Source organism: Anabrus simplex, chromosome 1, assembly GCF_040414725.1.
Source record: "Anabrus simplex isolate iqAnaSimp1 chromosome 1, ASM4041472v1, whole genome shotgun sequence".
Lineage (NCBI taxonomy): Eukaryota > Metazoa > Arthropoda > Insecta > Orthoptera > Tettigoniidae > Anabrus > Anabrus simplex.
Window position 1 is genome coordinate 1,179,470,365 of NC_090265.1, and position 16,562 is coordinate 1,179,486,926.

Consider the following 16,562-nt stretch of genomic DNA (forward strand, 5'->3'; position numbering starts at 1 on the left):
GGTTGGAGATAAGTATATGCCCTTGCAGACTTTTTTGTAGAGCTTGAACAGCTCTACATTTTGTACACTTACACTTGGGGGTCAGTCGATGATGGTTCAGGCCAACGACATGAAAGATATAGACTGCTAAACATACTTGTTACAGCATCCCTAACTGAAACTCAGTGAATTACAGCTGCCATGACAGTTGCAGGCAAAAGAACTTGACACTTTGATATTGGCCTAGCCACATGTCTCTTTAGCTTAGCTGTATTATCAGTTCATGAAGTGATGTGGGCATTTTTGTTGCAAAAATAAAGTCTTATTTAAAAGTACAAAGTTCACAAGTTTTGAAAACCTTGTTAACATTAATAATAATAGGACTTTTAATGAAATAAGCTCACCAAATCTGGTGGCCGTTGGGTTGGAAAGAAGATGAATACAAATTTTTCCTTATCAAGACACCCATCTCATGCGCAACATTTAACTACACCAATCGCCATCAGAAAGGGATTAACGTTACATTTCACAAATACGCCAATTATTTGCGAGTAATTTTAGTATAGGCCTAAACCCAATTTCATATCGCATACCGTAGGCCATTCTAATTATGACATTATTTTTCTTCAAGGTTTCCTCTGAGCTACCTCAGTGGGTGGCGGTGGTAGAATAACATGTACGGTATCCCCTCTATGTCGTAAGAGGCGACTGAGAGGGACCCCAAGGGCTCTTAACTTGGCAGCATAGATTGGCAACCACAGGACCCTTATCTGAGTCCTGGTATTGCTTCCGCTTACTTGTACCAGGCTTCTCACTTTTGCCTATCCTATCCAACCACCCTTGGTCACTCTTGTTATTTTTTGACCCCGATGGTATTAGGTTGTAAAACCTACGGCGTCTTTCCATTTCATGTCTTTTGTGGCCCTTGTCTTTTTTTTTTTTTTTTTTTTTTTACAATTTGCTTTATGTCGCACCGATCCAGATAGGTCTTATGGCAACAATGGAACAGGAACAGGCTAAGAATTGGGAGGAAGTGGCTGTGGCCTTAATTTAGGTCAGAAAATGGCAAACCACGGAAAAACATCCTCAGGGCTGCCGACAGTGGGGTTCGAACCCACTATATCCCAAATACTGGATACTGGCCTCACTTAACACGTTGGGTGCCACGTACCGCCATATGGCGTCACGGTGGTCTACAAATTTGAGATGGCGTGACGCCATATGGCGGCACACCGTTCTTGAAATCAGAGTTGGCGTGACGCCATATGGCGGCACAGTTGAGTTTCAGGCGATGCGCCGTAGATAATCAGCTGTGACATCTATGTGCGTAAAATTGGTACTACGTGAAGGGCGAACTTCAGGGTCTATTCCAGCTATGTGTTTTTACTGTATGCCACCATGTGGTGCCACAGTATTCTTCCCAAGCCACTGACTGGCCAGTGGTCTTTGTCACAGGTGAAAGCGCACCAGGCTTTGTTTATTCCTCGTTTACGTACGTATTATCACTCAGTTTATATAGTTGTGCAAAAATATAAAAAAATGGAAGATATTGGTAATAATCTTACGAGGGAACACATACATGTGTTACACTCGGATTCGGTTGAAATTTGGTAGGAATATTCGTGGGAGGCAGTAGAATGCCAATGTGAAAACTGCATGTACCCAGCGCAAGTTTAAACGCCAAAATTGAGCAAATAAATAGTCATAAAATTAGAAGTACCACGGGAGTATCGGGGTGTGGCGGAGAGGTAGGGAGGAGCGAAGCATCGGACGTGAACCAACCGGGCTGCGTCGAGCTGCGCCATCAGCCAGGTAGCGTACAGTTAGCGCGTTTCCCTTAACTTCCCGATTAGATGTGCAAAACGTAAATATGAAAACAGCACATGAAACAAGTGTACAAAGGACGATGTTTGAACAACGATGCCAATAAGGTTTGAAAAATTACAACGAGTAACAAGAACTCGGGCATGCCGAGACGCATATTTTCATTGTTTAGAGTTATCAGAAAACTGTTCACAACAATATGTAATGCAATATAAGTACTTGTTTTGCATTTTACTAGGTTTTCATAAATATTGCGTTAATTTGAATTAGGAAATAAATATCCCGTATTGGAAATTCGTATTGAACATTCCATGTCAAAAAATTCTGTGACACCATATGGCGTCACGCTATATTTTATCTTTCCTAAAAATTGATGTGACACCATATGGCGTCACGCATGACCATGGTATGGTGAGATAAAATTTACTTAGTACATCATATAAATACATCCCAAGATTATATAAACAGTCTACAACGCGTACAATTGCTTTGGCACCAGCGGAATGCAATTCAAAAACATGCCTGGCACCAGTGGAATAGTGTGCTACAATCGGCTCGGCACTCAACGTGTTAAGCGACTGCAGCTACCGAACTCGGTTTGTCCTTCTTTGGCCTATACCTTCAATTTTCAAAGTGTCAGATTCCTTACATTTTTCTCTCTGATTAGTGTTATATAGAGGATGGTTGCCAAGTTGTTCTTCCTCTTAAAACAATGATAACCACCACTCCCCTTTTCTAGGACTACAACAGAGAGAAAAGGATTTAATATTGCATCATTACACTTTATAAATGCACTTCTAATTTAATTGTTATATAGGTACCCTACTTACTTTGATCATTTAACATTATTTCATTAAATATTATTGTTTAGCTGAAATCAGGAGCCACTTTTCAACCAACACAGTCTATTGCCACATAACCACGAACGAATTATTCACATTGGTTAAACACTGTCATCACACATCTTCTACGGCCGGTTTTATTGCACGAAATAAAAGAATAACGAATTTAATATGTATGTCTGTACAAGTACAGGCGCTCTGTCATGACACCTGCTGTTTGTTTTGCCTTCAGCTGTCATGGCTGCCAATAGTTCAAGTAGATTTAAAGATGGTTGGCAGGTAGCAGTCTGTATCTTTCATGTCGTTAGTTCAGGCAGCGTACGCCATCGAAGGCACGACTTTCTACTTATTCTGTAATTTTTTCTAGGACACATTTTCATTTTGTTCAATATCCATAGGTTTTCTCTAATTGCTTTTAATGTTGTGAAATATATCTTTCACTCTAAATCATGTTAAAGTTGCAAGAGACCTTCCACCTATAGTGCTATTAAAACAACGTGCGTGTTCTGACAGCTCCCAGCATGTCGGTGAGTTTACTATGGCAACCAGTACATGCCTCCCATTTAAGCCAATCCCACCTCGACACGCCCTCTCCCTTTTCCTATCCCCTCTGTCTTAAAGCTCCAAGAGGAGGTCGGTCTGAGTTCCACATTGCCAATTAGTATACAGTAGCATATGAAACTGGGCTATATATAATAGTGTCTGCTTTGAGTGATATCATTATCTGTATAGTGTGTTATTGAAATCAGCTAAATATTTATAGTGCTATTATGTTTGTGTTAATATGTGTATCATTATCAGGACTGGCATTGTAGTGTAGTGTAAATTTTAGTATTGTGTAGTATAGTGCCATTTTTAACTCCTTGTCATTTACTGAACTGCGATATGTTGCAATCCTTTCAGAGCACCACTAAACGACAATGAGGCCGACCAAGAATTCATTCACCTCGAAAAAAGGCAAGCGTAATGGGGAGGCATGGCTTAGTTATTCATGGTCAAGCTCACGATATGGTGTGTGCCTTATGAGCATATTTTGAGTCTGAAAAGGAAAACGGAGGCCCACTGATAGACGTTAACAAAGCTGTAGAAAGAACAGCAGCAGCATTTAAGATATCTCAAGCTACAGCAATTAGAATTTGGCAGGGGTAAAGAAATAAAAGGACCCTTGGGAAGAAGGTGAAGGGGAAAAAGAGGGAGTGAATGTATCTGGACCATCACGTGATGGTGTTTCCAGCACCCTTCGAAATTTTGTAATGTTTATTATTTTTTCTTTCTTAAAATAATAATAATTATAAAAATGCTTCTTCTTCTTCTGTGCTTCCTTCTTATTAAGGTTGACAAAGCATGTGAGATTTTAGGAATTAAGAATCATGATGTGTGGTTATAATATATAAGGTTTTTTTTTGCATCAGATTTCAATTAAAAGAGGTCCCATGACTAATGATCACAAGTTTAATGGCACTCGAAACGACAAGGTTAAAGATGGACTTTTACTTCGCACAACTGTAATTTAAATTAGAGCTGGCATCTTAAATTGTGCCAGTGCCTATGACAGAATCTGATGATTTCTCCTCTTTATATATACAAAAATCTCTTGGATATTTCTCCCATCCTCACCTGGATTTGAACCCAGAATGTTGAGCGCAGGCCAGTCAAAGTGCCATTCTGCTACTGAAATCTACCTAAAAATGAAGTCAGTCTTCCAGGGATAGACTGACAAAAGCCTATGAGAGAGGAGAATATGTCTTATGATATTTGAGCTGATAAAATTACTGCTGAGCCACCTTGGAATAATAGCGCATCAATATTTAATATTATTTTTACGCTCTCATGATCCCTGTAAATGGATATTAATTTCCGCAGTGCCTACCGCAGAACAAGAGCAGTTGATTGTGATGTAATAAACCCAGCCAGATCATGTGGCAACACAGTGCTCCCACTCCTTTGCTCGGCGCCACGTGCTGTGAGCTGTCAGAACACGCACGTTGTTTTAATTGGACTATAAATGTTTATATTTCATGAAGTTACTTGTGTCTTGCAGCATGTACGCATACGTCAGTCATGCCTCTAGGCCGTACAGCTAGTCTTGCTGGAAACTGCACTTTGCTCTCATACATCCGTAATTCCGGTAGCCCCTACAGTTCAGTGGACATGACTAACCAATGGCATCTAGCATGACAGTGACCGCTGCTTGCCGATAATAGTGATTTTCAAAGGCTGCACTGATTTATCATGGTTCCACACATCACTAAAGGAGCACTTCAATTTAACATGTTAACTTCAGTCTGAGATTATGTGAAAACGGAAGTTAATTAACATTTCAAGCAAGTTTAGAAAAAAGTATCTTATCCATTTCAGACCTGAAAGAAAACTGGAGGTGTGAATTTTTGTTTATACATCAAAAACTGACTAAAATGCTCTTAAATACATATTTTTTTAGTTTACAAAATAAAAATCAACATCTGAAAAAAGAAATCACCCAAGCAATAGTGTATGTCAATACTTAATTCACTACTTACAAAAAAATCAACTCAGTACATGTGAATATACATAAATGATCAAATGTTCTATTTTACAGAGTGGAATAATTTAAAACAATTAAAATCTTTGTTCAAACACAAGTATACATTACATTTTCTACACTGAGGATGAGTTTTGCTTTTACAGTCCTTTTGGTGGCAGAAAAACTGGAGGTGTGAATTTTTGTTTGTATGTCAAAAAACTTACTAAAATGCTCTTAAATACATTTGTTTACAGTTTATTTTACAAAATAAGAACTATTGTCTAAAAAACAGCACCCACACAATTGTGCATGTCAGGACTTAATTCACTGCTTAGCAAAGAATAAATAAATAAAAACTTAAGCTCAGTACATGTGAATATACACATGTACATGATCAAATGTTCTATTTTACAGTGTGGAATGATTTAAAACAAATAAAATCTTATACATTACATTTCTCACGTAGAGTATGAGTTCTGCATTCACAGTCCTTTTGGTGGCAACACTCCTGCATGCATTACCTGTAGGGAAACCTAGCCTGCACAACTGTGCATATCAACATTCAAAACCTCATGGTATTACGTACGATGTTGTAAGTTCACAATTTTCATTTGCTAAACAATTTACACACTTCATTGATTACATTCTGATATTCAGTAAAGCTTCTAGATTAATACAAATGCAATAAATAAATACTTCAGGCATTACTGCTTCCCGCCATCTTGCTGATGAACTGTATTTTTAAACTCTTCTTCCTACCCTCTGGTGGTCAAGCGCTTATTAAAAACAACTGAAGTACATGCTATGTGTCCTGCACAACCACTGCAGTCTGGTCTAGTGCCAAGGAAACGTCAAATAAGCTCAGACATAAATAAAATACGAACCCACACTATTGTGTGTACACAGTTTGAAAGGGTTATCACAAATTTTCGTTACAACAGGATGTGCGATGGTAATTTATGTGAAATATGTTTCTTAAAATGGACTATTCCTTATGTCAGGGTTCGTTAGAAGGGGGTTTAAAAAACATTATGCTTATGGCGATTTGGCTAGGCCTTATGAAAATCTTCATTAAAAGTGGGAATTCCTTAAAAGCGGGCACATTAAAACAGGGTTCTACTGTATATGGCCATAGAAGGCTGCTCTCCTTTTCCTTGCACAATCAGAGAGCCTCTCTATGTGTTTGTAGAGCTCAGAATTGTGTCGTCTACGGAATTTTTCATCTTCCTTTACCGGACCTAAGATCTTCCTGAGAATTCTTCTCTCTCTGGTTTTCAGTTTCTCCATCAGACCTCTTTGGTTCAATGAAATACACTTCATGGGATACAGACCTTCTGGTCATATGACTGACGTGTAGTGCTTCAGTTTCAGATTGTCTGAGGGGCATTTTTTGTTATAGGTGTTCTTTGTCAGTCGATAGGCCAGTTCCAACTTGTTGACTCTCTTGGATAATGATGCTCTTTCGGTTAAGTTGGGTTCAGTCCATTTGCCGAGGTACTTAAATTTATCAGTCCTCTTGATTTTTCCCCGTTCTAGTATTATCTCTCTGCTAGCTTTTTTGATGTTGGTAAAGAACTCTGTTTTCTCCAAAGACACTTGAAGACCCACTTTGGCTGCCTGTCTTGTGTGGCAATTGATCTGTATTGTTGCTGTATCCAGCAAATTGGCAGTCAGTGCCATGTTGTCAGCAAAGGCCAGGCAATCTAAAATCAGCCCTTCCTTCCCATGACCCAGGTATATTCCACTCTGGATAGCCAAGTTGGTCAGTTCTCTGCGCCATTCTCTTACAACCTTTTCAAGGAGACAGTTGAAGAGGAATAGAGAAAGTCCATCCCCTTGTCTCACCCCTGTTTTAATCTCGAAGCTTTACGAAACTACGCCTCTAAATGTAATCTTGGAATGGGTGTTAGTCAAGGTTTATAGAATGAGTCTGCAGTTTTGATGTCTAATCCCAGTTCCTGGAGGATTTTGTTAAGTGTTTGTCTATCAGTATAGTCGTAGGCCTTGCAGTTTCTCATTTTGGAGTATGCAAGTACAGTTTTAAGGTTAAGGATCTGTTTAGCGCAGGATCAACTCTTTCTGAATCTTCCTTGATATTCTCTGACTTGACTGTCCAATTGACTTTCTGCCCATGTTAGTAACACCTTGGAAAATATCTTTTATGTTACCGGGACGAAATAAATTCCACAGTAGTTGTTGAGGTCAGTGAAGTCTCCTTTCTTATGAAGGGGATGAATCAGAGCTGAAATCCAATCAGGTGGTAATTTCTCTGTTTCCCAGATGTTCTGTATGATTTCGGTGAACTTGCCCACATGCTTCCAGCACATTTCCAGAGTTCAGCAGCATTGGAGTCCTCTGCAGCTGCTTTATTATTCTTCTTAAGAACTTGAATGATTTCACAAACTTCTTTCTGTGAAGGAGGCAGCAAGTCCGGGTTTGGTGTGGTTTGTTTGTTTGTAATCAAAATCTTCGCTGGGTGGATCACAATTAAGTTATTAAAATACTAGTACACTGAAGCCTTGGAAAATGCTAGGGCATTCTCCAAAAGTGACGTGCAGTTCTTGTGATGCTGGGAGAAATGTGAGAAATGGGCGACCAGCAACCAAATACATCAAGATAGTGACCATCAATGTGGTGACACTAACAGGAAAAGTGGAAGAAATTGTAGATTTTATGGTTGACAAAGATATAGCATTGCTGGGAATCAGTGAGACCAAATGGAAAGGAAAAGGTGAGAGGAAACTAAAGAAAGGATACACATTATACTATAGTGGAAGAAGAGAAGCCAAAAATGATGTAGGTCTCATAATTAGAAAAGACCTAAAGGAATACCTAGAACTGGTGGAAAACATAAATGACAGGTTGATTAAGGTCAGAGTGAGACATGAAACTGGTGTTACAGATATAATTCAAGGGTATGCTCCACAAATAGAAAATAAAGATACGGATCCACAGGAATACCTTGAATATCTGGGAGGCCATATACAAGACAAACAAGTTGTGATCACAGGAGACATGAATGCCCAAGTAGGTCAGGAAAGAAAACGAGATGAAGAGATTATAGGTCCATTTGGATATGAGAAGAGAAACAAGACTGGAGATATTTTGGTAGACTTTTGTAGAAGAAATGAACTGATCATTGGTAACACATGGTTTCGAAAGAAAACGAGCCAGAAGATAACACGATATAGTTGGGATGACAAAATCAAAACTCTGATAGATTACATTTTGGTCAAGAAAGGTAACAGGAAAATGTTGGTAGACGTAACAGCCCCCCCCCCCCCCCCCAAGTGAATCTTTCGAAGGAGATCACAGAGTTGTGATAGCTTAAAGATGGGAATGATACAAAAGATGACTGAGATTAAGCAGAGAAAGCTAAGGGTGTGGAAATTGTAGGAGAAGGAAATAAATGAAGAGTTCCAGACACACATTAAAACAATTATACCTAAGGAAGACATTGGAAGGGTTGAAGAAGAATGGGCATACTTTAAAACAGTCATGGTCTAGTCTGCAGAAAGACCTGTGGAAGAGTATCAGGAAGAAAGGAAGAAAGATCAAGAAACCCCCTGGTGGAATGACAGGATAAAGGATATAGTTAAAAGGAAGAAACAAGCTTGGAAAAGATGGCTGAGAAACAGAACAACTGAATGCAAAACAAAATACAGGCACAGCAAGAAGGAGTGCTCCAAGAAATGCTGGCAAAAATTCACTGAATCTCTACAAGAAGACACAACTGGAAACAAAAAGATCTTATTCCAGTGGGTTAAAAAGAAGAAAAACCCAGATGAAGGTGCTAACTTCATTAGAAATGAACAGGAGGAAGTGATGACACAGAATACCTCGGTACAATGAGAAATCGAAGAACCAGATTTAGTGCAGGTGGAAGATAAGGAAAACGAGGTGTCCATGGCAGAGATTGAGTGGGCCACTAAAAGAATGAAACGAGGCAAGGCAACTGGAATTGACGAGGTCACCATAGAAATGATAATAGCAGCAGGAATAGTTGGTCTACAGTGGTTGTATAGACTCTTCAGAGTGATATGGAGAGAAAAGACTGTTCCAAAAGAGTGGATGAAAGGGGTTATTAGACCAATTTTCAAGAAAGGAGACAGGAAGAAATGTGAAAATTACAGAGGAGTGACACTGATACCTCATACAGCTAATATCCTTGAAAGAATCTTGTATAGATGAATAAGAGACAGATAAGAGGAAAAATTGGCAGAACACCAGTATGGATTCAGAAGGGGCAGGTCCACATTTGACCCAATATTTACATTGCGTCAAATGATGGAAAAGTATTGGGAATATGGAAAGGACATGGTAGTAACGTTTCTAGATATTGAAAAGGCATATGGCAGTGTCCCAAGGAATTTGGTATGAAAAACTGGGAATGAAACAATGCAGATGGTAATAGCATTGTATCAAAATTGTGAAAGCTGTGTTAGAACCAAAGTGAGTCAAACTGAATGGTTCAGAGTTGAGACATGCTTAAGACAGGGAAGTGTATTGCCTCCCTTACTCTTCATATCATCATGGCTAGAATTCTACATAATATCAAGGAGAAGATGATGGTCGAGCAAGTAAAGTCTAAGCTCTTGGCTGATAACATTGTAGTTTGAGGAGATAATGAAGAGGAAGTACAGACACAAGTTGATTTATGGAATGAGGAGATAAGAAATTTTGGAATGGAGATTAGTACTGCGAAAAGTAAGACTTTGATCATGACAAGAGGTAACAGAAAATCCAGGGGAATGATAAAAATACGAAATGAACCTCTTGAAGTAGTGAAAATTTTTAAATATTTGGGCAGCGTGATATCACAAGATGGAAATTTGATGGAGAAATTTATTTAAGAATACAGCAGTTTGTAAGTTTCTGCTAGTGTGTGAGAGACATTGTATGGAACAAAGATGTGCCAATGAAGTGCAAGAAGGTTTTATACTCAACCTATTATAAACCTATACTGACCTATGCTTCAGCAGCCTGAACGTTAACTAAGCAGAACCAAAGTAAGATACAAGCAGCTGAAATGAGGTTCTTGAGGATCATATAGGGAAAGACAAGATAGAATACCTAAGAAATGAGGAAATAAGGAGAAACGTGGGAGTGTGTAAACTTCAAGAAGAGATTGACATAGTGAAGCTAAAATGGTTTTGACACACGATGAGAATGCCAGGAGAGAGAATACCAAAGAGAACATTCATAGATACAGAGACTGGAAAGAAGCCTTGGGGACGTCCTAGAATGAGATGGAGGAGCTCTGTTGTGGAATGTATTGCAAATAGAGGAATTGATAGCCATAAAGTACTAGAAGAGGAATGGTGGAAAGATCGAGTAAGGTGGAGGGCTTCGATACACTACAGTACCCAGAGAGAATCTGGAAAAGGGAATGGATGAAGAAGAAAATAATACTAGGCTAAGAGGCAGCAGTTGTCCTTGTCATTAAAAGCCAGGTTGCCCTGTGAGTCTCTGAAGTGAAGACTTGATGGTGTGTATTTTCCAAGTGTATGCTTGAAAATTTTGTAAAAGTCTCTGGATTTATTTTTAATGAACCTCTCTTTGATTTGGATTAGTTGGTTGTGTGTGAAGGCCCGTTTGGTTCCTTGGATTGTCTTGGTCATAAGTTTCCTTTGTTGCAGAAAGTTCTCCCAGTTGCCATGAGACTTTTTAGAATTCCATTTCATCCAGGCTGCTTGTCTTTGAGCTATTGCATTGTCACAGTCTTCAGTCCACCACGGATGTTTCCTTCTTCTAGTAAGTGGGCCAAGCTTACTGGGCATCTTGATAAGAGCTTCTTTTAGTTGGTCCCAATTGTCAAGATCTGCACTGTTCAGTCTTTGACTTACTACCTCTTGGAGGTTCTGTGTAATCTAGTGTTTCTAGGCTGAAGTCTCAATTTGATCTTTGAGAGGTAGTGGTCTGAGTCCAGATTGATACTTCTTTAACATTTTGTATTTCCTTTTGGAATTTTCTTGAGATGGCCACATGATCTATCTGGAATTCACCCAGGTTGCTGTTAGGAGAGATCCAAGTCTTCAGTTTTCTTGGCAGATATTTAAAGGCTGTAGATTTCATGACCAATCCAATAGTCCTGCTCACTTCTATCAATCGTTCTCCATTGTGATTAGTTCGTTCATGCGCCAGAAAGTTGCCCACTATGTTTCTGTATTTTTTCTCTCTTCCCATTTGGGCACTGAAATCACCAAGCAGTATGATGGTATGTCTCTTTGGAATTTTAGAGAGAATATCTTCTAGGTCTTCCCAGAATTTGTCAGTTCTGTCCAGGTTGTGCTTGTTGTCCTCATTGATTGGGGCATGTGCATTGACTAAAGTGTAGCCCTTGTTAGCACATTTGAGAGAGAGGATGGATACATGACTGCTTGGGGAGGTAAAATCAGTGACTGAATCCAGTATCTTGTGGCTGATTATAAATCCTGTAACTAAATGAGGTACATTCTTCATTACCCACTGACTCACCCCACTTTGCCTTTTGGGATTCTGTATCCTTGTGACTCGAAGGCATGTTCATCAGTGAATATGGTTTCCTGAACTGTTGTCATGCCGTGTTAGTGAGTCTGTCAGATGTGTTAGTTTACCCACTTTGAGCAATGAATTAGCATTAAATGTTGCGAAGAAACTTTGCTGACTTGACCTGCGTTTACGTCCAAGGATTTCAGGATGCTCAGACTCCTCCTTAAAGCATGTTGGTGCAGACTCCCCAGAATCCGAAGGTCTGTTAACATTGCCATGGGCAATGGTTGATTGGTTACCACCTGGGGTAGTGCATTTAGCAAAATTTTCCTCCATGCTCAGTTGAAGATCATTATTCATGGGGCAGTGACGAATCACTGTCCAAGGTACTACCCAAGTTGTTAGCTTGAGAGGCTTATTATGCGGGGTTATCACCACTAGACAGGTTGCCTTCGCTGCAGCTGTGGAACCCTGTCCACCCCACCCTTGCCAGGGGCTAACCTCCAGCCGAAGGGCTGCCTCTTACGCCAATTCCGCTGTACCAATGATCATCATCTCTGCCTTCACTGTCGTTAAGGTTTGTACAGGCAATATTGTGGTAGTAAGTAGAAAAAGGGTCCTAGATAATGGGATATGGATGAATGACCAATAATGTTGTCAACAGAGAGCCGTGGCCGGTCCAGACATTGTAGGCACCAGGTAGCTGTCACTATCACAGCCCTTTTGTATTTGATGGTACACAGGAACGTCGCCTGACCAGAAATCCACAAGATTGGAAGGGCTCAGGATTGGTGAGGGCACATTTAAGACCTCAGCCTGTTCCGCTGCAGGCACAGCTAGGACTTCAGCCCGAACTGGACTTTGAAGACCACCACCCCTCGTTCTGTGATTCTTCCTCGTAGCCGGCATTGAGAGTACCACATCATTCTGGCTGCATATTTGCTGGTCACGGTTTCTCAATTGAGCCAGGAAACAGAAACAGGGGTTGATAAGAAGAAAGCATATCTACTAGAAGAGATCAGTGTATGAAGATGTGGGATGTGTCTTTGTCTCCTCTTTTTGTTTTTCCCTCTTGTGATGTGTTCCTATTCATCTAGGCCTACATTTTTAATAATTTTATTACCTTACATACTTTATTCTCTAAGGTGTCTTCTGACTAAAATGAATCAAATATTTCATGTTATCAGGTAACGCTTTTTAAGGATCCAGTGTACGAGGACTTTGGGTTCAGTGTCTCTGATGGACTGTATGAACGAGGTGTATACATCAACCGAATACGAAAAGGAGGACCTGCTGATCTCAGTGGAACACTGAGACCATATGACAGAATTTTACAAGTTAGTAAGATCACATTAACTTTATTTTATTTATTCTTTTATTTATTCATTAAAATTTGAAACTATATGTTCGGATTCAAATATTGATGAACTGAAGAACTATCCGCATAAACAGTGCAAGGCAACTCTAACCACCTGGTAGAGTAAAATTAAAATCAATGATTACCCAGCTTTCTTCTGATTCTACAATTTCCACATCAATAATTATGTAGCCCCTTTAAAGGTGCATCAATTATCTAATGATGGTCAAAAGAGTTAAAATGGAAGCTATGATATATTTTCTTTTGACTATTCCATGAATATGGCAGTTTATATTTAAGCAAATCAATTTATGCATCCAAAGTTTTATATAAACATAAATAGTGGGCCTTTTATGGCTTTGCTGATCTACTTCTGGCATGTAGACTTAAAATGGGGCAGTTCAGGCTTATGCATACCTGCCAACTGTACAAAACTCCAGATCAGGAGATTTAGATATGAAAATCAGGAAACATCAGAAGGAATCAGGAGATACAATTGGTAAAACCTGCTTACTCTACAAGTCTTGTGCAATACAGGAGTACTATGGTAGCCTATATTATAACACTTGTCTCAAAACCCGATTGTCGCTATACGAGACTACAAGGCTCAAAATTACACATCTCTATTCCCTCACGGGAAGTATGTGAGAGAGATGATTGGTCTCTGATACGTCTTCTGAAAATAGTATGAACTCGTGCTCCACACGTGTGAATCAGTCATGCACTTAGATGCCATTACTAAGCAAATGCATAGATTAATATGTTGCATCATGCACCCGCGCGATTATGCAAAGCGTAATGTTATTTTTAATCATGCGCCCGTGCGATTATGTGAAGCATAATGTTATTTTTATCAAGTGATAAATTAAAATTATCTCCAAGTGGCTCCTAAATTATCGAGAAAAGTCACTAGTCGCTATCTTTGACATTCTGCCACTAAATTACCAAAAAAGACTCAAAATCTGGCAACTAGTCTCTAGAATTGACTAGACTGATGTGAACCAAGAGCGAACAGGAACATAGCAGCAAAAACGGCAGATTGACAATCAATATACGCATCGCGATATACAGGTTTCAATAAACATGACACATTCATGCGCATTTTTCGTTTAAAAACATTGATATTTCGTTTGAAAGCCGTCAATTAGTGAAGGGCTTCTGGCCACTTGCATACAAAGCTGAAATGGCGGGATTTGAAAACAAATGTTTGAAGTTCACCAAAAAATAAGCTAAAATCTGGAGAAATAAAAGAATAATCGGGAGGAGGGAAAACTATCGAAAATCGAGAGTCTCCTGCCTAAATTGGGAAAGTTGGCAGGTATGCTTATGTAATGATAGAAAGAGAATGTTGGATGAAACGGATGTTATAATTTTTTTTTTGCTACTTGTTTAACATCGCACTAAGACATCAAAGGCTTTTGGTGATGGAGGGATGGGAAAGGGCTAGGACTGAGAAGGTATTGGCCATGGCCTTAATAAAGGTACAGCCCCAGCATTTGCCTGGTGTGAAAATGGAAAACCACTGAAAAACATTTTTAGGGCTGCCGATGGTTGGATTTGAATCCACTATCTGCCGAATGCAAGCTCACAGCTGTGTGATCCTGAACGCATGGCCAACTCACTCTGTCTGATGTTATAAGGCAGAGCTGTCCCCTAGATAGGGCTACTTAAAGACAAAGCTAATATTAGTCAGCAACACTCATTATAGGATTTTATTTGCATACTATTTACGGTGTACTCTAAGAGCGTAAGATTTTAATGAATATTGCTAATCAAAATTAATTCTTGTATTGCAAATATTATTTATTAATATAATTACCCTTTCTTTGCACAAGGGTTTTTTTAATTAATGCAGCTTGTAAGTAGGGAACAGATTTTTATGTAAATATATATTTTCAAAAATTCTTCTTCTTCTTTTATGACCGCATAGTATCAGTTTAGTCAGTCCATGATTCCCGTCTCTTTGAAGGGATTGTTCGGGCTTTGCGGTCCTCCTAGTACTTCTTCTGATGCTCCGATCTTCATGCCCTTTCCTCAGTTGAAAATATGCGTGGTGTTGGTTTGTTTCGTGTAAGGGTAAAGCGGATGTTTGTATTCTTGAGTTTTGTATTCAGAATACATAAATTATTTTCCCTTTATGCTCATTTTTCAATTAAGTTCAAAACTCTTCAACTACTGCACATATTAATGAAAACACAATATGAATGAATTTCTTTCTTACATGTTTACATCGCAACCTTGTACGGCTCCATGGCTAAATGGTTAGCATGCTGGTCTTTGGCCATAGGGGTCCCGGGTTCGATTCCCGGCAGAGTCAGGAATTTTAACCATAATTGGTTAATTCCCCTGGCACGGGGACTGGGTGTATGTGTCCTCTTCATCATCATTTCATCCTCATCACGATGCACAGGTCACCTCCGGGCGTCAAATCAAAGACCTGCATCTGGCGAGTCGAAGTCCTCGGACACATCCCGGCACTAAAAGCCATACGCCATTTCATTTATCGCAACCTTCATTGCAAGTGCTGACTCACTTTCTCTCCCTTTGAAGGGGCATCGCTTACCTATGAAATAAAGTAATGCATTCAATTTGAATGTTCTTCAGTCATTGGCATTGCCTTGACTAACTCAAGACAGTTTACACAGTAATGGTATATAAGTGAAATGATTGGTGATATAAAAGTGAAGGCAAGTGCTCCTTCTTATTTGCAGCAATATGTAGCTGAATTCAGTGCAAGTTTTGCAAGTGATGAAAAAATTGTATTTTGACAAAAATATGGGAAATCTGTAAATCCAGATCAGTGATATAAAGTCTTGCAGAGCTTAGCAGGTAGTAAACATAGAATAGTGCTTCATGTGCAACCTTTTAGACAAGTTCTTTTAGGTGAAGGAACTTCCACTTCACATTCTTCATTTACAAAATGTTCTGAATATTATGCAGATTTAGGCAAAGATTTTTTAAAATATAAATTGGAAAGTCCAGAGCTTAGAAAGTTTCTTATAAAATACACACATTCGAAACACCACAAGAATCAACATGAAGGAAATTGTACATCCCTGAGTATTATGAAGAAACTCTAGGAAAGATCAGGATGGAATGTGAAAGTAAGAAAAATAAAGTATGGATGAATCAGCAGACTCTAGCAGCAGAAAAGTGGGAAACACTGTGGTAGGTGTGCTATAAGATAATGAGTAGTTTCCAAGCATTGTTTCCCGTTTGCATATAATCAGCATCAAATAATATAGGCCTAATGGTGGCTCATTTATTCAGTGAATCCATGCAGTTGTTATGACTGAATGGGGTCAAATCTGATAACGTTTTACTTATGGATGCTGCTCCATATATGATAAAGGCAGCAGATGGCCTTTCTGTAAGCTTCCTAAACATGATGCATGTAACTTGTATAGTACCGGTACATGGTTTACACAGTGTGTATGAGGAGGTATTTACTTTATATCCTGAAGTTGACAAATTCATTCCAAACAGCAAGAAAGTGTTCATGAATGCCCTGTCAAGAAATGATTTGTTCAAAACCATAAAACCAAAAATACAGATCTTGTGCATGCACCTTGACCCATGCATACTT

The 16,562-nt window shown here is 39.2% G+C and overlaps 1 protein-coding gene across 8 annotated transcripts in view; it reads left to right on the forward strand.

The window, feature by feature from the left end:
- The window catches only part of Grip (Glutamate receptor interacting protein), a 475,280-nt gene that overhangs the window by 412,727 nt on the left and 45,991 nt on the right, over nucleotides 1–16,562 (forward strand). For 7 of the 8 annotated variants that reach the window (XM_067137515.2, XM_067137509.2, XM_068225440.1 and 4 more), the window contains one exon: nucleotides 12,807–12,956. In XM_067137515.2, coding sequence (XP_066993616.2) covers nucleotides 12,807–12,956 — 150 coding nt within the window. Of the gene's footprint in view, nucleotides 1–12,806; nucleotides 12,957–16,562 lie in introns of those variants that run through there. The other variant, XM_067137516.2, reaches the window with a different exon arrangement.